At 48.0% G+C, this 20,744-nt stretch overlaps 1 protein-coding gene across 2 annotated transcripts in view; it reads right to left on the reverse strand.

Moving 5' to 3' along the window:
• Window positions 1-20,340, reverse strand: part of ssh2a (slingshot protein phosphatase 2a) — a 30,573-nt gene extending 10,233 nt beyond the window's left edge. The window contains exons 1-2 of one of the 2 annotated variants that reach the window (XM_036149630.1): window positions 20,128-20,340; window positions 17,510-17,553 (exon numbers count right to left, since the gene is read on the reverse strand). In XM_036149630.1, coding sequence (XP_036005523.1) covers window positions 17,510-17,553; window positions 20,128-20,190 — 107 coding nt within the window. In that variant the 5' untranslated portion in view covers window positions 20,191-20,340. Of the gene's footprint in view, window positions 1-4,211; window positions 4,756-17,509; window positions 17,554-20,127 lie in introns of those variants that run through there. The other variant, XM_012882864.3, reaches the window with a different exon arrangement.
• Between the last annotated feature and the right edge of the window lie 404 nt (window positions 20,341-20,744).

Below are 20,744 nucleotides of genomic sequence, written 5' to 3' on the forward strand. Positions count from 1 at the left end.
AGCCTGGGCCGGGGCCCAGTGACGGGGCCGCTTCTGTCGTGGGTCACAATGCACCATTCAGCCCTGTGGGCCGTCAGATCCGAGCCCCGACGTGAACTCAGAACACAATGTTCCCAGCTCCTCCGCACAGCTGGATCGCACCGACAGACCAGCAGCGCTAACAGCTGCCAGCAGGGAGGGACGGGAGGAAGGCTGGGAGGAGAGAGCAGGAGGGGGGTGGGGGGCCTGGAGGGAAGGCGGCGCCGGAGCCCTCCACCACGACGGCTGAGAAACGCCGTCTGGCTCTCCTGACACACTCCTGTCTTATTAAGTGGGGGGCTGGGGTCACGTCATAAAGTGAGGTCAGCGTTTTACACTAAATGTGAAACAGGCCCACGGGAACGCATGAGTCAGCCATCACACCTAGGAAGCAGGTTGGAAGGCCTTCTTGCTCTTACGGCAGATGTACGGGGCAGAGGAAGACGCTGCGGCGTGGACAGCAGGCTCAGCGCTCCTGGCTCCTCAGAGGAGGAGATTCTGGCGGACCCCGCGACGAATCGACAAAAACACGCCGACTCTGCGGGTTCAGCACACGGGTCATCCAGGTTCATCTAAAACTATCTGACAACAACCAGCTAAACAGTCCTCTTCTCCACAGAGACGTTCATTCAGTACAGTCGTTGACGGGTTATTCTACCACAGGCTGCCTCCAACACCAGCGGGAGTTTAACCCCCCACCACCGCCGTCTCTCTGATTCATGGAGCAGGACCGACCGGTTCCCCTCGGGGTCCTAGGAAGGCGGGTTTCTCAGCTACAGAGAGGAGCACGCGTGCACAGGAGGTGTCATCAGGGGGCTGGTGATGACATCAGAGCAACATATCCAGGCACGCTTCCCGTGGCGCATTTAAAACCACCACTGCTGCTGCGTTTAGCCTTCGGCGGCGCAGGTTCCCGTCGATGAACCCAAACGCGGGTCGTCAGGTTCGTATCGCCGTATTCCCCCAAAGAAGCCAAAGCCGCCTGTCACTGCGGCTTCCTGCCGTCCACTTCCCCCTCTGCTCCGTCCCGTGGGCCTTCCTGGGTTTTACAATCAGGAGACAACAGGCCGACGGGAGCGAAAACAAAACCCCGGCTTTGTGCTTCGCTCATTTCCCACAACCCACCCACCCTTGACCCAGCTGCTTCCTCTCTCTCTCTCTCTCTCTCTCTGCTGTGAGCTTTTGCTTTTTCTCCTGCATTTTTCACACTCTTTATCTTCAGTCCTCTTCCTGTCTCTACTGTATCATCTCCCGCTGTGGTCACACTCCTGACTAATGTACTGTACTTGGCGTTGACCGCGTATAAACCGGGCCGGGGCGCGCGAGGAGGGGGGGGGGGTAGGGAGGGGGTTGAGGGGGTCGTAGGTAACGCGACACTCCCGCTCTGCCTTGAAAATCTCCCACGGAGGGCCGTGCCGCCGCAGACACGGGTTTTCACACCTTGAAAAAACCCGACCACAGAGAGCGAAACGTAAGCCCCGCGCTGGGAGAAGCCAAGGCCGGGTCAGACTCTCGAATGCAGCGGCTAAAAATACAGGAGCCCTCTAAAAGTCTCCGCTATTGATAGACGGCATTCAGCAGAGGACAGTGGACTTACAGTAGAGCGGAGCCTCTGCGCGCCCGCAGCCGACGCCGGCCGAGCCGCTCCGGCCTCTCCGCGCTGCAGACGGAGGGGCACGCGTGAATTTGGCTGTGTGGACACGCGTGGGGACGGCACGGGGATGCTGGTTTAACCCTCTGCCCACGCCGTCCCACTGAATCGCTCATCTAAACCCGGCACTGTCCCGGACCAAAAATCAGTCCGCCAAGCGGGCTCATGCCTGGTAGAGGTCTGCAGCCAGTCGTCTGGAGGATGGAGGGAGGGCGTGGAGTTCACTGAGAACGGTAAACCCGCGGTGAGCTGCCAAAGCCGAGGGAAGCGAGGCAGAGGAGCAGTCAGCCAGCGGGGGGGTGTGGGAAAGTGGGCGGGTCGTCCTCTTGGCTTTGGACTGAAGTGAGGCGGCAGGCCTGTCAGGGCAACAGACACAATCCTCGCTATGTACGGACCGCACCACATAGTGGGCAGATAACTGGGTGACCCCCCTCCTCCTCCAGCTCGTGCCCATATTAGTCAGTGTGGAGAGGAGAGAGCGGGATATATATAGGGCCTGGCTCTATACGGGGGCAGGCCTTCTGGGTTTGAACCCGTGGAGAAGACGCAGGGACTTTAACCATATGGAGACAAGACGGAGAAATAAAGATGTATCTATTGTTCAACCAAGTATAAGAACAACAGAGTAGTCAACGGTCAGAAAACGAGGCCAGATGAAGCAGAGGAGGACAGGAGTGATAAAGGAGCAGCGGTCAAACCAGGTCAAACTTAAAATAGCCTCCATTAACCGCCAATGGTGCCGGTCAACCTGCTGCACAAAAAACACACCGACGCATCTCTGGGTTATGACGGCGAAGAAAACCAGGGAACCGTGCAGCTGGAGGAGCCGGCCGCGGCCTTAGAACCAGCGGCCAGGCCGACCTCTGCGCTGCCTGGCCTGCATACCGCCGCCGCCCCGCAGGTGGAGCGGAAGAAAGCGTCCCTGGGCCTTTCTGAAATTGGCAGGATGAGAGCGACGCTCCTCCGGTCCGGATGCAAAGATTACTCGCAGGTAGCACTTAACTCCGGCGGTACAGACCCCGGGGCGGTAATTACGGGTGCCGCCGAGACGCTATTGCACCTCCACAGGTACAACGCTTAAAGGGACAGGAGCATCAAATAAGCTGATTGAGATTTTTTTTTTATTATTTAAAAAAGACGAAACAAAAAACAGCCTAACTTCTAAGCAGGGTTAACCGTAACGTCGTCAACCTCTGTTGGTTTCTTAGGTGCTTTTACACCTGCAGGTAAACCAGGAAGACGGATCAGACGTGCTGCATAGACCCAACTATGTGGGTTATAATAACCAAACTAATAAAGCAGCCATTTGTAAAGCATTATGCAAAACTGATGAATTTCCCCCTCAAGCGTTTCACATTCACCTACAAAATGTTTCCCAATGACAAGTCGCACTCACATCAGCATTTTTTACTTATTTCTAGCCTCCTTCCAGCAACTTCCAAACAAAAACACACACCAACGCATGAGGAAGTTGTAAATCTTGAGTGAAATACTGAAATCTACCTAGGCTGTCCCATCAGCCGCTGCGTGCTGACAGTGGCACCACTGCCAGCACGCAGCGGCTATTGCGACAGTGTCTTCCCATAAACTGCCCTTAAGCAAACTCGCATTGAGAGAAAAAAAAAAACAAAAAAAGGGGACTTCTCTGAAAGCTGGTTGCAGCCCTAATAAACAGTAAATGCCCAATTTTCCCAAGCGCCATGTGGTAAACGGCTGAAAAACAATGCGATCGTCACACGGGCCGCCCTCCTCTCCCCACGAAAACAACAACAACATGAGCCCCAGTTCTAGTGAAACGCCTGAAAAAAAAAAAAAATCAACTTTCGATCCTGCTGCAGTGATATCTTTTATTGATTGAGGGTCTTTTTTTTTTTGTAGCAGTCCCAACTTTGCAGAGCTTATCAGAGCCAGCTGTGTTTGGAAATGTTAGACCGGGCTGGCCTTTGATCTGCCCCTGAAGGGCAGCCCACACCTACAAAGCAACTAAACCCTTTCTTGCAGATCTCAAAACAAAAACACCAAACTCTGCAGACACGACTACAGCGGCTCTACGCGGACCTCCACGTTTCTCGGGCCTGTGACCTCTACGGGTCCGGCATACAAGCGACTCGTCTCCAGGTGACTCACGACTAATCCCAATTTAAACAACTGGGGGCCGGTTTCTAGATCAAACGCCGTCCTCCACCCACAACCAAACAAAGAGATCAGGAGCAGAGACTTCCACTGTAATCTCTTGATGTGGCAACCAGATGATGCTGTAAAAAGCACATTATTAGGCAAAAGGCATCCCTTTATCACGGTCGCTTGAATCCCTAGAACCGGTTGGATGATTCATCAGAAGTGTAGAGCAGCAACATGTCTTTGTTAGGTCAAAAGGAAGCACATGGGTGAGTAAAGCCTGTGGCATCAATCTGCCCTCATGTTGCACAACTCTCTGTCAGAAAATATTCCCCCCACAGCTGATCGGCTGACAGACATGGCAACCCTTTTCTTTTGACTACAGCAGCTAAATACGTGTTTAATGGGAGCTGGATGGACGTACTACTGGTTGAGCTGATTCTTGGACGCCACCGCGTCGTCGCTGGAGTAGGGCACCATCTTCGCCCCGCAGCACGAGCAGAAGCTGACCGCCGGCGAGCCGTCAGAGCCGGACAGCGCTCCCAGGGTCATGCCGGTGGCCGGAGGGTGGCGGGGCCGCTGGAGGAGAGGAGGGGCGGCGTCAAGCGCTCTGGGTCGGAGGGAAAGCTTCTGCTCCTCTTTCACGGTCATGGGCTCCGACAAACCCAGAGGGGGGGGGTCAAGTTGTCAAAGTTTTGTTGTCAAAGCGATAAAATCTCCCCCCAGGAAAAAAAAAGAAGAAAAAAAAGAGTGGTAACTCTGCGGTAAGAAATTAAACAGGGAGACTATAAGTCGCGCTGCGTCTCCCTGCCGCCGACAGCCGAGTCTGGTTGTCCATAATTGCTCAAAGAAGCGACCAAAGGTCCGACATTAAACTGGTTTCCGTCCCTGTCGGCGTAGACATCCTTCCCCGAGCAGCGCACCGAGACGTGTGGCTTGGTTGGGTCAACTCTCGCCGGGGGAAGTCAGAGAGGGGCGGGACGAGGAGCAGCCCACGCGCTGTTTGGGGAACGCGGCCAGCCAATAAGGACGCGGAGCAGCAAGGCCCCGCCCACACCCAGCAGGAAGTCAGCGCGGTGAGGCGCGCCAGCTCCTCGCATCAGGTTGCTGTTTACACCTGGGATTTATCGCCCTGTCCGGTTCCTCCACTTTGACTCGCTGCGTCCTTATCAGGAATATTTTCTCCAGGAAGTAAACAGACTTTAGTGTTTGAGAAAAGCCGAGTGTTTTTTTCTCTCTCCAGTTTTCTACCTGTGGCATGGTCACTAATTATATTGCATTAAAGTGCCATCCAGAAATGACTGGGGACGTTTGGGTTATGGCTCTAGCAGCTATCCTCGTCTAGGCAAGGCACATTTATTTGTATATTTATAATTTATTTATAATTCTGTACAGAGACAATGCAAAGTGCTTTACATGATTAAAATATAGGAAAAATAAAACTGAATAAAAGCAAGTAGGGATAAAATGTAGAAACAAAAATAGAACATTAAAAACAGTTGGACTAAAAAAAGTTGAACAGTCAAAGGCAATTTTAAACAAATGTGTTTTTAATCTCGATTTAAAGGAACTCAGGCTTTCCGCACTTTTACAGTTTTCTGGAAGTTTGTTCCAGATAAGCGGAGCATAGGAACTAAATGCTGCTTCTCCGTGTTTGGTTCTGGTTCTAGGTATGCAGAGAAGGCTGGAGCCAGAAGACCTTAGTGGTCTGGAGGGTTGATACACTGATAACAAGTCTGTGATGTATTTAGGTGCCAAGCCATTCAAGGATTTATAGACTAACAGAAGGATTTTAAAGTCTATTCTCTGTAAGGACTTTAGAACTGGGGTTATGTGCTCTACTTTCTTAAGTCTTAGTGAGGACGCGGGCAGCAGCGTTCTGGATCAGCTGCAGCTGTCTGATCCACTTTTTAGGCAGACCTGTGAAAACACCGTTGCAGTAATCAATTCTACTAAAAATAAACGCATGGATTAGTTTTCCCAGATCCTTCTGAGACATCAGTCCTTTAATCCTAGAAATGTTCCTCAGGTGATAGAAAGCCGACCTTGTAACTGTCTTTAGGTGCTTTTGGAGGTTCAGGTCTGAGTCCATCACTACTCCCAGGTTTCGGGCCTGATCAGTGGTTTTTAGCTGAAGCGACTGAAGCTGTGTGCTAACTTTTGATCTCTCCTCTATTGGTCCAAAGATTATTACTTCAGTTTTGTTTTTATTCAATTGAAGAAAATTTTGGCACATCCAGGCATTGATTTCTTCTAGGCATTTACTCAGTGCTTGAACTGGTTTATAGTCACCTGGTGACATGGTGATGTAGAGCTGTGTGTCGTCTGCATAGTTATGATAGCTGATGTTGTTGTTTTTTATTATCTGAGCAAGAGGGAGCATGTAGATATTGAAGAGGAGGGGACCCAGGATGGACCCTTGGGGAACCCCATATGTAATTTTTGTCGTCTGGGATGTAAAGTTACCTACTGACACAAAAAAGTCCCTGTCCTTTAAGTAGGATTTAAACCAGTTGAGAGCTGTAGCAGAGAGGCCGACCCAGTTCTCCAGGCGCTCTAACAGGATGGAGTGATCAACAGTATCAAATGCTGCACTAAGGTCCAATAGAACCAGCACGATGGTTCTTCCACAGTCTGTATTTATATGGATGTCATTAAACACCTTGATAAGGGCGGTTTCTGTACTGTGGTGAGCACGGAAACCTGACTGGAAAACATCAAAGCGGCTGGTCGTTGTTAAGAAGGTGTTAACTTGTTCAAACAGCTTTTTCAATAATCTTGGTGATGAGGGGGAGGTTTGAGATGAGAAACTGACACGTGGCCATTCTAAAACAAACAAACAAACAAACAAACATGTTTTGATCCATACCATTTTCTTATATTTTAGTAGTCCACACAAGTCTCATATCTTGTGTGGCTTCCAGCAGATTTTCTTCCCAGATTGCCCCGTGTTCTGCTCCTGCCCGTCTCCCTGTCCCCGCTACAGAAAAGCCTCCTGGAGCCTGATCCTGCCCTCACCCATGTTTCACCAGGGGGATGGTGTGTTCCAGGTTATCTGCAGTCTTGGTTTTCCACCATAAAGCATTTTTCATTTTGGTCTGAAACTGCAAAAGGGACTTATCTTTCTTTCTTTTCAACAATTGTTTTATTCCTGCCGGTCTTCCACAAAGGCTAGATATGTAAAGTGTGAGACCAATTGTCCTGTTGATAGACTTTCCCACATGAGCTGTGGCTCTCTGCAGCTCCTCCAGAGGTACAAATGGGCCTCTTTGCTTGGGCTGTCAGTTTAGATGGATGCCCATGTCTAGGTAAGCAGTCTGCAGCCCCACAGCGTGTCTCTTTACTTTACGCTACTGTGGATATTCATGACTTGAAACAGAAATTACTTCAATGTTTTTAAATTACAAAGCTTTTTTTAAAATGGGTTTAACCCTCTTAGTTTTTTGTACTAAAATAAGATAATTGAATTACATTTGATTCTTCAGCTTTACAATATAACTAGATTTTATATTGTATATTTATACCATGGTCTGGATGAATACTCGATTCTGATTGGCTGCAGGGGGTCCATTAAAAACTGTAATAGCACACCTATAAAAAAAAGTTCTGGTCAAATAGCCTGATTGCTCTAAATTATTGTGCTTTAGCTGGTATCGGCAAGAGAGTTGACGCTGGTTACCTTGCCAACATGTCATAATGTGATATTAAATAGTTCTCTCAGCCTCCGAGGTTTTTAACAATGAAAAAAACATTAAAGTATTTATAATTGATTTAATATTTATTTATTTCATAAGTGAACATGGTATGAGCGAATAATGCCCTTTAAGGTGTCCATTATCAGAAATGGGACAAGTGTGTTTTGCAGTTCTGCATAATTATTATATCATATTATAGCAGTAGGGGCAAGAATGGCTCAGAAATGGACTGTAGTGGTTGCTAACCATGTGTTTATGCTTTTATTTTCTGATGGACTGAAAATTGCTCTGTGAAATGTACAAAGCTTAGCATAAAGCTTTTAAACGCAACCCCTGATAGACTTCTTATTAATTGGGTGAGTTGAATTAGTAGCTCTGTATTTTACTTATGGGATATCAGGGTAAAGGGGGATAAATACGGGTGCACACCACACTTTTCAGATTTGTATTGGTAAAAAGATTTGAAACCACTTTGCTCTTAAAGAAAATCAGTGCTTCTCACAACATGGAAAAAAACAAAAAATAAAATAAATAAAAAATAGGGTATGAATACCTTTACAAGTCACAGTTGCCTGTTAAGTAATGACGGTACAAATCCTTTATGCGATGATGTCACTGACAACCATACAGCTGATCCAGTGCCTTGGTAATAGAGTCAATTGGGGATGTAACTATAATTATGATAATGTAATATGGAGAATTAAATCCACATGGGCTTTTGGGGTTGCAGTCAGACTTCAATCGTCCCTCCGCCCATTTCTCATAACACACGAACCTTGTGGCTCGGTTACATAAGGAGAGAGAACAAATGAGAAACAGGCTGAACTTATTGAGACGGAGCTGCTGCAGCAGAGAACATTTGCCATCCTGGATGACGAGAAGCGCCGCAGTCGGAGGAAGTCTGCTGGACCAATAGCCCCCGACGATACGGTGGTCTAAACTCAGACACTCCAAGAGATACAATGTTTTCGACTCCTTTTATGGCCCATTTAGCATTTTATATACAACAGGCGTGCCAATATGTGGTTTTATGTAGGCTGACAGCAATCTGAAAACACAGTAAAAGCCCAGCCTTCCTTCTCCTCACACCAGCGTGCGCCAAGCGTCCTAAAACTGCAAACTAAAACCATCTGCATCAGATGACCTGTCGACTACGTGGTGGAGCAAGGCCTCAGAACGTCCGAGGAGCTCATGCGTGAAAATAACCCACCAGAGACGCCATCTTTAAAAAGCCTGACCCGATAAAACGGACCACTATTAGGATTTCTGATCTGCGGATACAACAACTGTGGCTCGGCAATCCGGTGCTTTCCAGGCTGCTGTTGCTGTTTTCTGTGAGGTCTAGGTCTATAAAAAAAAAGAAAAGAAAAAAAATCAAAACAATCAGGAGCTGTGAGACAAACATTTTGATCAGCTCCAGGCGGCTTCAGTCCGCCTTTTGCTTTTGTCTTCTTCAATCGATGTTAGATTTTATTGCACCTACTGTGGCTTATCCAGCAGCTGGTATCTGGCCATTGTGTGGATTACCCGTAACCAAAGAAGGAAATCACACCTCCAGATATATGATAGTTGATAAAAAATTGAGGTCACCGAATAGCAGTTTTGTCATAACCAGGAATAGACTTTACAACACAGAACAAATAAATGACAGACTCTGTCAATATAAAATGGCACGTGAGAGCAATGTTCCCTCTAAGCTGCGCGCCTTCGCAATCGAGCACGGCTTCTGGGTTCAGCGCGCAGAAAATAAAATCCAAGCTGAACTGTAATAATAAACCATTTTGCAACTCTGATGAGACGTTGTTCACCGCTAATTAATGGGTGGGGCAGACGCCTTTATAGTCGGGCAGGTTGTCTTTGTTCAGGGCTCCGTTTCAGAAAGAATGGCCGATCAACCCTGATTAGAAAACTGCTGCTCTGAGTAGCTCCGCCTCACAATGTCATACTCTGCGTTTCCGGTTTCAGAACAGGTGATATCAGTCAATCGGATAACTAAACACAGCGTCCGATCAACCCTGAGTTGAACGCGAGCAACGGCAGGAAATATGAAGCCTTAGAGTGGCATGTCCCGCGAGTGGAATTAGAAATCTTTAATGAAGGCGTACAGAGAATATTAAACCATAAGAAGTGACGCTGTTGCTGTGGAAAAAGTGAATTAGAGGCAGAGAATGGCTGAAAAAGTCAATGCATGAGTGATAAGAGAGTTATTTGACAGAGAATTAAAGATGTTTTCTCACATTTCACTCATTCAACACAAGGGGGTTGTGGTGGGGGGAGCTGGGGTTATGTTTAACGGTACGCAACTAGACCATTAATATATGCAATTAATGATGGGATGGTGTGAGTTATGGAAATAACTGATATGTTCATCTTTTTGCCAGCATTGTTCACCCATCCTTCTAAAAATGAGTTGATTGTCTTGTAGGTGTTTAATTTGTGCCAACCTCACTTTATATTAATCATATAGGCTATGTTTACATTTTCAGCTGAAGTAAAGATAGGGCTACGGCACATTTCTTCACTTAAATAGCACTAACAGTGTTGGAGGGAAAATATATGAACGGAAACTAAAATATATGAATGGAAAATTAGAGCTGGAAGTGCCAAAATTTGATACAAAATAAAGTATTGCTTTCATTCTGTGTAGTCATTTTATTAATCTTGTGGGTCTCTGACTATGGAGCACCTTTAATCTATAACAGAGAGCAACAGTAACATTCTTCACAGCGCCACCTACAGCTGCCTCTGAAAGATTTCCTGCGTCTCCCACGTCATTAAAAAGCTGCTGTTGGCATAAAAACGAAGAGCAGCACAAAGATATTGTTCAGAACTGAGAGCGTTCCCTCGTGTTACAAAAGCGATGTCCGAGCTGAGAATATTGAAATAAATCATCTGACGACCCCAAAGTGCTTTACACCAGTCAGTCATTCACCCATTTATGCACACGTTCACACCCTGACGGTGGTGAGCTACATTGTAGCCACAGCTGCCCTGGAGCAGACTGACAGAAGAGAGGCTGCACGCAGAACTACATGCTGGTGCCAAATCTCACAGCAGAAAATGTAAATAATTTAATGCCAATAAAATTCAAACCCTGAAAGATGTGCACGTCTCTCAGTCCTTCCATAGCAGGACCCCTACTCTGAAATAAAAATATGCTATACAGCTATGCAGCTCTTTAAAAATATCCAATACTTTTGTCTTTTTCGTGTGATGAGACTAAATCAGGCTAGGTAATCTAAAATAAATTATTGCTGTAACTTGATTCTTTTAGTGAGCCATGTAGCTCGTTATAATCTCAGGTTTTGGACAGGCTAATGTAGCCTCTGTGCACGCCTCATGTTGCTCACAGAGGTCAAGTGAACGCTCAGAGAGTTTGTGTGTTTGCTCAGACACATGAAAAATGATGGGAAACATTGCGTTAGAGTTTCAATTGCAGGATCACTCCCTTTATCTGACTTCCACTGAAATCAGATAAAGTGGCAACTCCAGTTGATAAGCATGTTTCTATGATGCACTGGAAACTTTTTTTTTTTTTTTTTTTAAAAGGTAATCAATCTGCAAAGGCTCACATTCACAGATAAAACAAAGCGAACCCTCACCTGCCCGGTTATAAGAAAACTCCCATCATGCACTGGGAGACTTCGAGGAGCGGGCTCAACACACAAATAAACACCGTGTCCTTGTCACGTTGCTGACTTGTTTAGTGTCATCAACTTCACCGGCTCAGTGGAAACGGGTTTTTTTCCGAGGTGAGGGCTGGTAACGTGACGTTTCTTCGGATGGCCAGAAGCAGTCGGGCCAGCGGCGCTCTGCGGCCTGATGGGTCAGCGGCTGAAGCCAGCTGGTCGGCGCAACCCGGAGCTGGAGATAAGCTACTGTCTGCGCCGTGTTAGACCATAATAAACACGCTAGCCTTTCATTCAGACCGAACCGTAATCTGAACTGCAAAGAAAAAAAAAAAAAAAAAGAATATGCGGAGACAGCACTTATGAATATAAATGCTCATAAAACGAGTCCTAAAGGTGGAAAAGAAAAGCAAAGAGCGGCTCGGGCAGAAAAACCTTTGGTTTAATTATTTACCACTCATCCCACTCACTGGTGATATGCACTCTTCACCTTGGAGAGCTTCAGCAACCACATGAAAAAGACAAAGACTTGCCAGTTAAAGATGAATAAAAATACTTATTTAAAAAACTAAAACAAAAGGAAGGTTCACCTTGTTCAAACTCCGTTTCTTCGTATATATATATTCGGTATCGGAGTCGCCGATGCTTGAGGTGGAGTTTGTAGATGTATCAGACATTTTTTTTTATACATTTTTTGTACGTAGAGTAAGAGTTATTAATTAAATTTAATAAATTGATAGCGAAAGTCGTGGTGTTAGCAGCCGGATGCACGGTACTAGTTCTGTTTGTGACGTCACCTTCCGAAACAGCGCGATTGAAGAATGTTCGGGCTTTTTCGCTTATACAGCAAGTTTTATCGAAATTACTTCCAAACGGCGCACATAATTCACATATAATATACATTTCTTTACTCTGGTGACTATTTGAATGCATCTGCGTAAAAATACATTCAGTCCAAGAGTTAGACTTTAAGCTTTTCCTAGCTGTCTTTTTTGAGTTTCTCCATTAGTACAGTGGGTATCAATTTTTGCAAAGGCGATCGCGCCTCTTGAACTCTTCCACTTTTCATCAGGAAGAGGAAGCTAAAGGTTTTAAATCCTTCAAAAACAGGACAGCTGACAGAAAAGTGTGGCGTGCAAATGTTTCCAGTCTCCTTCACTCCGACACCATCCATCCACCCATTGTTGTCCAGGGTTAGGGTAGCGGGGCAGCGGGGCTGGTGGTTGGAGAGCTTGGGTACATCGCAGGGCAGCACCAAGACACACAGGACAAAGAACCGCGCCTCTAGTCACTCCTGGAGGCAACTCAGAGGCCGGTTAACCAAAGGCGCATGTTTTTGGACCGTGGGACAAACGCATCCATGAGAACCACTCTGCTATCAATGAATGCAATTAAACTGGCCTCAGAGTCTCCCAGTCACTGAATGAGATCCACCTGTGTGTGATTTTATCTCGGTGCAAACTACAGCAAGGCCCCAGAGGCCTGTCAGAACGGGGATTCCCAGAGCGCGGGTCGCAAGACGACTTGATGCTGACGTGCTAAAAAGATTTAACGTTTCCTTATTGGTGAAACCAACGTAAAAGCATAACTGCACAGGATGCTCCACACTCCTCGGTTTACTGCAGGGGAAAGGCAGCAAAAAAAAAAAAATCTTCAGAGCACGGTGGAGGCAGCATCATGCTGTGGGGGTTCACCTTCTAGCAGCACCAACCAGACAGACAGAGCTAATGCGGAGTGGCTTACATCAACGTGTTAGTTTGGGCAGTAATGGAGGGCGGCCTCCGTTTTAACGTGACAGGTGTAGCAGAGGAAGACAGAGAGCTGCGGCCCTGCCCTCCCCTGCCTGCAAACGACAGAGGAGAACCTTTAAACGCACGCAGGCACGTCAGCACACGATGAGCTGCTGCTTGAGGAGCTTCCCTCTGCCGGGGCGTCCGTTGCTGCGGCTCGCTCTTCCCGTTCCGGCAGCAGACTCTTTTAGACTCCCCGGCCCGACCAACCTGCTCTGCGTGTGTGCACCTGGGGCTGGGGCCGCTGGGAGACTCCCATGACATGAATACAGGACAACACAAAAGACTTGTCGGGCAGGTTCCTATGACTAAGTGCTGTCATAACGCGTCGGCTTTGTTCGCTGTATGTAACGTAAAGGCCTGTTGATGCCGCAGGCTAAATATCTCAAACCGAGCCATGATTACTGCTGCGGACGCGCAGCAAAGATCGAACAATGCCGTGACGTGCGATGCATGCGCACGGGGAAAGCTGCGTGGCGCGGACACAGTGGGTGGTGAAGGCGGCTCGACGGGGACCCTCCTGCTTCAGACGGCCTTCCACCTTCAGCCCGTTTCAGAAAAGTGGCTTTAGCAGCTGCTCAGAAGACGAGTTAGAAGGCAATTTAAACGGGACTCTGCCGCAGTAGACGACAACAGCAACACTAAAGGGCCTTTGAGCGAGTGAATCACAATAAACGCTGTAATTACTGTACTTCACTTGAACCTTAAACATCTAAAACACGGGCCTGCTGCAAACCTAGAGGCCCATAAATATGGACATGCCTTAAAAAGGAGGAGGTATATCCAGGAAACCCCGGCGTCTAACCAGAGACGGACAAGCTGACGCGCTCTGGGCGCATTTCTGCAGCGGTCTGCGCTGCTAAGGGGGGGGAGCAACTGCTTTGAGCTGCAGGTTCAGAAAATACTTTTCACCCTTCGCCCAAACATTTTGGAGATTTACTCAGAGAGAGAAAAAAAAAAAAAAAGGTTCGGTACTCTGGATAGAAAACACATTTCCACCCCCGGCTGTGTCCTTGACGGTTAGTGTCAGCCCTGAGGCGGCAGTAGCTCTGAGTGTGTGTGTGTGTGTGTGTGTGTGTGTGTGTGTGTGTGTGTGTGTGTCAGAGATTCATTATTGCACTGCAGCAATGTTCTACTTCAGTGGTGTGGTGCAAGCGGCTACAGACAGCAGTCTGAGGGCGTCTGTGTGCAGAGGAGACTGACACAAGGAGAGGCAGCCCGCTATAGCGGCCCGGGTAATCTGCACTGCGGGGGGAGGTCCTCCCGCATCTCAGCGGCCCCTCCTGGCACCTGGTACCGACCGCGAGGTGGGTCCCGGACGGCTAATTGGACCTACGTTCTCATGTACTACGCAGCAGAGGTCACGCAGCGAGACCTCTGGCTGCACTCTGCTCCTCGCCGAAGTGGATCTGAAATGTGGAGTGGGGTAACTGAGCCAAATTGTAAAACACTTAACAGTACAAAGCGGGGGGGGGGGGGGGGGGGTAGGGGGGGCTATGTGTGAGTGCGCTTGAACGCGCTCTTCCAAGGGAATGACTTCAACCGATAATTGGGAGCACATGTGGTTCCAATATCTATCGGGGCGCGTTGAAGGCACGAGTTAAACCCTTTAAAGCCCCATACGGGTAATTGTGAGGAAACTTTACATTTAAAAAAAAAAAATAGAAAATCTTTCTGGTTGCTTTAAAAAGATAAATACGTCAAATTTCCATAATTGATACGTCAGACCAAAAAATACATTTTCCTCATGTTTTCTGCACTTTTAAATAGGTTGTATAAAATATATTCGTTTGTTTTTTTGTGAATTGTGTGTTCAGAAAAATACTGACTTTGAAGAGGTCTCAGAAATATTGTATCAGAAATTACGTCAACAACAACCCCACGTTGAGTTCTGCAGCACACATACTTAACAAGTAAAGGACAGCTTTGTTCTACCTAATAACAAACCCAAACCTATTTTTATATCAAGTCTCGCCCTAATAAGAAGACTGCTACCAAACAAAAACTACAAAATAAGACAAAAATGATGAAACAATTCCCTGAATTTGCAGTAAAATTGATCAAGTCCAGCGGAAGCTGGATTGATAGAGACATTTATTGGGACGCACTGATGTAAACATGTGGGCCTATTTCAACATTAATGCTGTTGTAATAGGCAATAACCGATATTATATATTTAAACACCGGCCCAATGCTGCGCTGGATCACCGTCACACGCCCAGATAAATATACCACCTGCAGTTTTCATATAAAGACCTAAGCAAAATATAAAACCCACACCAAAATAAGTCGTTTTTTCCCCAGAATATCGCAACTTTTTCCAGCTCTGTTTTGGTACAGAGCAAAGATGCACTAAGCTGATAACGCGCTGATCGCAGCTTGTGAACTCAACGCTGAAAGCGTCGCCTTGCTAAATGTAATGACCGGGCCTCCAACGTCACCGTCTGACCTTTAGCCACCAGAAATACTTCCAAACTGCTATATGAGTCTTTCTCGTGCTGCAGTGTTTTGGTCTTCTGCCAGCTGACCTGCAGTGTGCAGCACCAGGTTGGGGGGGGAGGGGGGGGCTGCACATTCGCCCGTGCTTCCTGCTAAGGGCCAAACATAACACTTCTGTCATACGTCTCAGCACGGCTCCAGGAGTGAAGTCACACGCGCATCGTTGCTTCCTCGGCCCGACGCTCGTCTGCAGGACGAACCCTTCCCTGGTCTGCATGCTGCTGTACATTAACTCTGAGGTATGACTGAGCGTGTGACTGAACGCCCTCCTTCCTGCACGCAGGGCCCCGAAGCATTTCACAATCGCAGGTAGATTCTTGTCGGGGTCCTGGAGGTTGAAGGAGTCTGAGTGAAAACTGAAATACGTTTCCCTGCACCGTGCTGCATTTTCAGAATAGAGCTGCTGCAGTTTGTTTAGCTGTGTTTTGTTATCTGCAACACGCTGATAGGACAGAAACTTTGCCCCAAAAACCAGCGTTTTGATCTGAAGGCCCCCCCCAGGCCGAGACGTTAAGCTGAGCTCAGCATTTACGGTCACAGCACGCCATCCTCTACGGCGATAAATACGTTTATTAATCATAAACGCACGAGACAATCAAATGACAGATCCTGGTTGTTAAGACTGCACTCCGAACATTAGCTCGGTCTACAAAAGCCTCTTACAAAGTCCAGGATAGGTTGCACAGGCTTTGATGTTCCACTCCCTCTTTAATGGCCGTCTTTCCCATGGCGCTGACTCCGGGGCCATCGGTCGCCATGAGAAACGTGTGCAGTCCTGTGAAAATATCTCATCTGCACGATTAACGGTGAACGGACGTCGAGCTGACGCAACAAAAACGAACTAAAATCTTTCCAACGCAGCGGCCATAACCACTGTGAAGAGGGCGGCGGGCCCCTGGCACATCAGGGCCACCCGGGGCAACCGAACAAAAGCGCAGCGACGACAGTGTTGACATCCTGGGTTTTTTTTGTTGTCGTTTTATTTTTTACGACCATCCGGCTACGCACGTCAAAAAGCAAATCATCTGCGCCGCAAACAGTCGGCTTGTAAATATGCAAATCAACTGCGGGCGTGCAGCGTCAGCGGGCCAAACAAATATTTACCAAACGGTGGCACAAAAGGCGGCCCTGTCTTCGTGCAGGAGAAACAGAAAGCTCTCCTGAAGGCTTCTCTCACAGTTCCTCTGGCACACGTCTCTCGTTTAAACGATGCCCGGCTATCATGAAACTGATGCAGACGACTTAAAACAGCTGCTGCTGAAATTAGGTCAAAACAAAGACGCTGGGTTCCGTTTTATTGGAGAAAAAAATAAAAAGGTTGTTTTCCCCTATAATTAAACCAAGATCAAAAATAGCATCATAGCAACATGGGAAGAGAACAACAATGATTATCTCTTCATCAGGGCACCTGTTAGTGGGGGGGGGGGGGGGGTGTAACAGAGAGCAAGGGAACATCTTGTTCTCAAAGTAGACGTGTCAGAAGCAGGGATAATGGACATGGTGAAGACTTTAGTGCGTTTACAAGGTTCTAGTAGCGATGGCTCCATAAGTGGGTCAGAACGTCTCCTGTGGGCCGTTTCCGACCTGCCGCGGTCGGGGATGACTGACGCAGAGGGCGGGTGAAGGCCGGCCGGTGTGGTCCGACCCAACAGACAGAGACACGCGGGGTCCGACAGAGAGCTGTCCCCAGGGTGTAGTCTAGATGCTGCAGATCCGCAGACCGTGGGACGGCCAGCCAGCAGAAACGCATCTGATCCGAGCAGGACCCGCCTGGCAACTTACAGGATTTAAAGGATCTGCTGCAAACCTCCTGCTGCTGGATGCAACAGCAGGGATTCTACGGCCCGACGGGTCAGGACGCAAAGACGGGGTGTCAGGGGGACCAGCGTGTGTCGTGGTGGGCCGCTCGTTCTTTTCTGAAGTGTGGCGGAGCAGTGAATAACGAAGCTACGGTTAAATAACAACAGGAATGACTCTCGCCGACACCCTTTTTAAAAAGGAAAAACCCCACAGTAATCCTGGTGGGCTGTCTCCCCCTAGTGGCTCCAGCATGCGCTTACAGCTTCTTGGCAGGATGTTAGTGCAGGACAACACGAGAGAAGTTCTCACCTCCTGGGCTGGGAGCGGCGCTCATCCTCAGCACTCCCCGACTCCTGAGGAGGAAGAAGCACACAGCAATGTTTATTGGGGGGGTTTCCATCGCCTCTCCGTTACCAGCAGTTTGTTTTTGCTTCGTTGCTTTCATGAATGAACAAACAGCACTAGAGTAAATAAACACATTTTCGGCTCGATCACCGTTGGATACACAGACGCTGGAGTGGAGTGTCAGCATGGGGCTTTTCATCAGATAGGACGGGGCTGGGGTTTGGGGGGGGGGGGGGGGGGGGGCGTGGTAAGTGACACATGGAGAATAAGGCCCAAACAGGCCGAGGCTCCCTGCACGCCTCGCTCTGCCTCTTTCTCCAAAACGCAATCAGCTCCACTGCAACCAGCCACGCACGCGCACTTTTAATCCCAGCCTGCTCTGGTAATCCCTCCAAAAAAAAAAACAACAACTGACAACTTTCTCCTTCTGGCATCAATTTTTTGCCGCAGGCCATCGCAGCTCAGGCCAAAGCGAACGTCATGAACGGAGACATTTCGCTGCAAAGGGTCAGACTCTGTCTCAGGGGCAGAGAGGGAAAACTAAATAAAAGACGCTAAAGATGGGGATAAGGCGACGGAGGGTTGCGCCAGGGGGACGCTGAAGCTTGGGCTGCAGACGTGATGTTGGAGGCCGCTGGCTGAGCGACGATCCCCGGAGCTCGGGGCAGAATACACAGCAGCTACAGGGGCCCCTGGAGAAGCTGCTTCCTGTGCAAACACACCTGAGGAAATGCCTTCTCAGCAGATTTCTGCGCCACATGAACACCAGCTCGGGCTGACAAGCACGCCCATGATGCGTGCGTAAAGCACGTTTCTAACAATATCCCATTAGCTGCTAAGTGGGAGCAGATCGCCGTAGTCACCATAACACCACATGCACGTGCAGGGAGTGGTCCAACAGCCAATAGGAAGTGGGAATCGGGCTGCTGCCGGGCAGATAGTGCCTGCATGCACTGAAGGAAAGCCGCTCCTCACTAGCAGGACATAGGCGCATAGGTGCATTAAATTGATCTCTTTATTCGATTAACTTATTACCAAAACTGCATTTTTTTTTTTTTAAAAGAACGCATGCTCTCTGAACTCTGAAGGGGGCGGAGCTTAGTGACGGAGCAATCCTGGGCCTGTGTTTGTGATTGGTTGGGAGGATGTAACGACTGTAGTATTAACCTACATGAAACCAAAAGGAAGGAAAACTGTTATTCTATTGAACTTTTTAATTATATTTCGATATACCGATATATATCGATCGATATATATTGTTATTGTATTATCGTCCGGCACCAATACATAGTCAGCCGGAACAGGAAACCTCGCCTGGCGAACGCCGCGAAGCTAGAGACGCATAACATCACCGAACATCTCGGTCTTCCAGGGCTGCACGACACCACGCATTATGGTTTTAAAACCAGGAATTTTCAACGCTAACGCATGCAGGCACGTTGACCCGGGGTGTTCACACGATGAGAAACAGGGAGCTTCTTCAAGGGCCGTCCCCGCTCCTCAGTGGGGTCCTTCATCTAAATCGAGCCCCGAGGGGACAGGGTGAGGTGTAGAGGGGAGGGCAGCGCTCTGGGGGTTGATGTGATGAGAGCTGAACCGCTCAGCAGAGCGCCAACGATGATGACCTGATGATTACCTGATGATGACCGTCTTTGTCACCCGACTAATGAAGACTCTCCAGAAGGCTGCCTGAAAAACCTCCAGATAGGCCCCAATAATAAAAAAGTATGGAATAATAATAATATTTGTAACTATAAGTAAATATGCAATGTGTTACCCTTCTTCTGCTCTACATTTGTATTTTTCTGCATGTGATGTCCCCTTCCATTTGTTTTTTTATTTTAATTGTTACTATTTGTCAAGTCCTGGGTGCCAGCATCTTCACCAGCACTCTGTGCATGTTGGCAGTTTGTCCACATGGTGAGTGAACTTTGCTCTGTCGCCTTTGCTTTATCTCCGGCAGTCAGAGCAGCTCGGTGTGTTCCTCGGCGTGTGTCACGGAGGCCTGGCCGCCTGCGGAGTGTGTCAGAGCGGATAACGGGACGGGCCCCACAGCCTCCCAGCAGGGACGGACCAGCCTGCACCGGTAACCCGCTTTCCGGGGCGGCGACCCCTCCCTCTCTGCCACTCCACTCAACATTAGTCGGTAAAGCCAGTATGGAGGAGGTCCCTGGACTAAAAACACTATTATTATTATTATTATTATTATTTTATTTTATTTACAGCAAACCGCTGTTAATAAGGCAGACCACCTCCTTCTGAAGGAAGTGAGTCAGCTGCATACTGCTAGTGTTCAATAGCTAAGTTTGAGGGAAAAAACAACTTTTCTTTTTTTTTACTCAATGTTTGTGTAAACCCCAAGTCTGCCTCCCGTCTTAAAGCTAAAACATAAAGCACAAACTTCTAGTCTTAGAACGACTGCTACCCTTTCGTCTCGTGTCTCAGCGGAAAGCCGGCGGCTATAAAAGTTAGCCTCCCCTGTGCGACACCGGCCGGCCGGCAACGAGCAGAGGAGAGCGGGGCTAGCAGCGACGGGGGCTCCGCCGCGACTGGCCGACACCAGCCAGCTGACATGTACTCACAGAGGCACACGGGCTGGAGGTGGTGCTCGGTGTCGGAGACCGCTGGACGGTGACCAGCGCCATCCCGGCGGCTGCTGCTACTGCTGCTGATCCCGGTCACCTCGGAGACCGGAAACCCGGGACACAAGACATCATTTCAGGGAGGAACTACAGTAAGCGAGCGGGGCTCCTCCTGAGGTTATTTCTCCCGAGGTTGCTCAGCTGCCTTGTCACTATCAAGTAGGTGGGTGCAATTGTCATCTTCCGGCGCGAACTCTTTCAAAGTAAAAGAGGTACGCGCCTTACAAACTAGCCAATAATAAGTAAACGACGTACCCTTAAGATAAGGAGATTATGCAGTAATATTTATTATTTTTGTAGGTTTAAAAGAAGTTGTTAGATTCCAATCATATATCAAAACGAATTAAATCTATCTATCTATCTATCTATCTATCTATCTATCTATCTATCTATCTATCTATCTATCTATCTATCTATCTATCTATATAGATATATAGATATATAGATATATATAGATAGATATTACAAGTTAATCAATTTGGTTTAACTCAAATTGTCAGATTCTATATATTCAGTTTCATCAAAGTTACCACAAAACTTAAAATAAAATAAAAAAC

This window comes from Fundulus heteroclitus, chromosome 18 (genome assembly GCF_011125445.2).
Source record: "Fundulus heteroclitus isolate FHET01 chromosome 18, MU-UCD_Fhet_4.1, whole genome shotgun sequence".
Lineage (NCBI taxonomy): Eukaryota > Metazoa > Chordata > Actinopteri > Cyprinodontiformes > Fundulidae > Fundulus > Fundulus heteroclitus.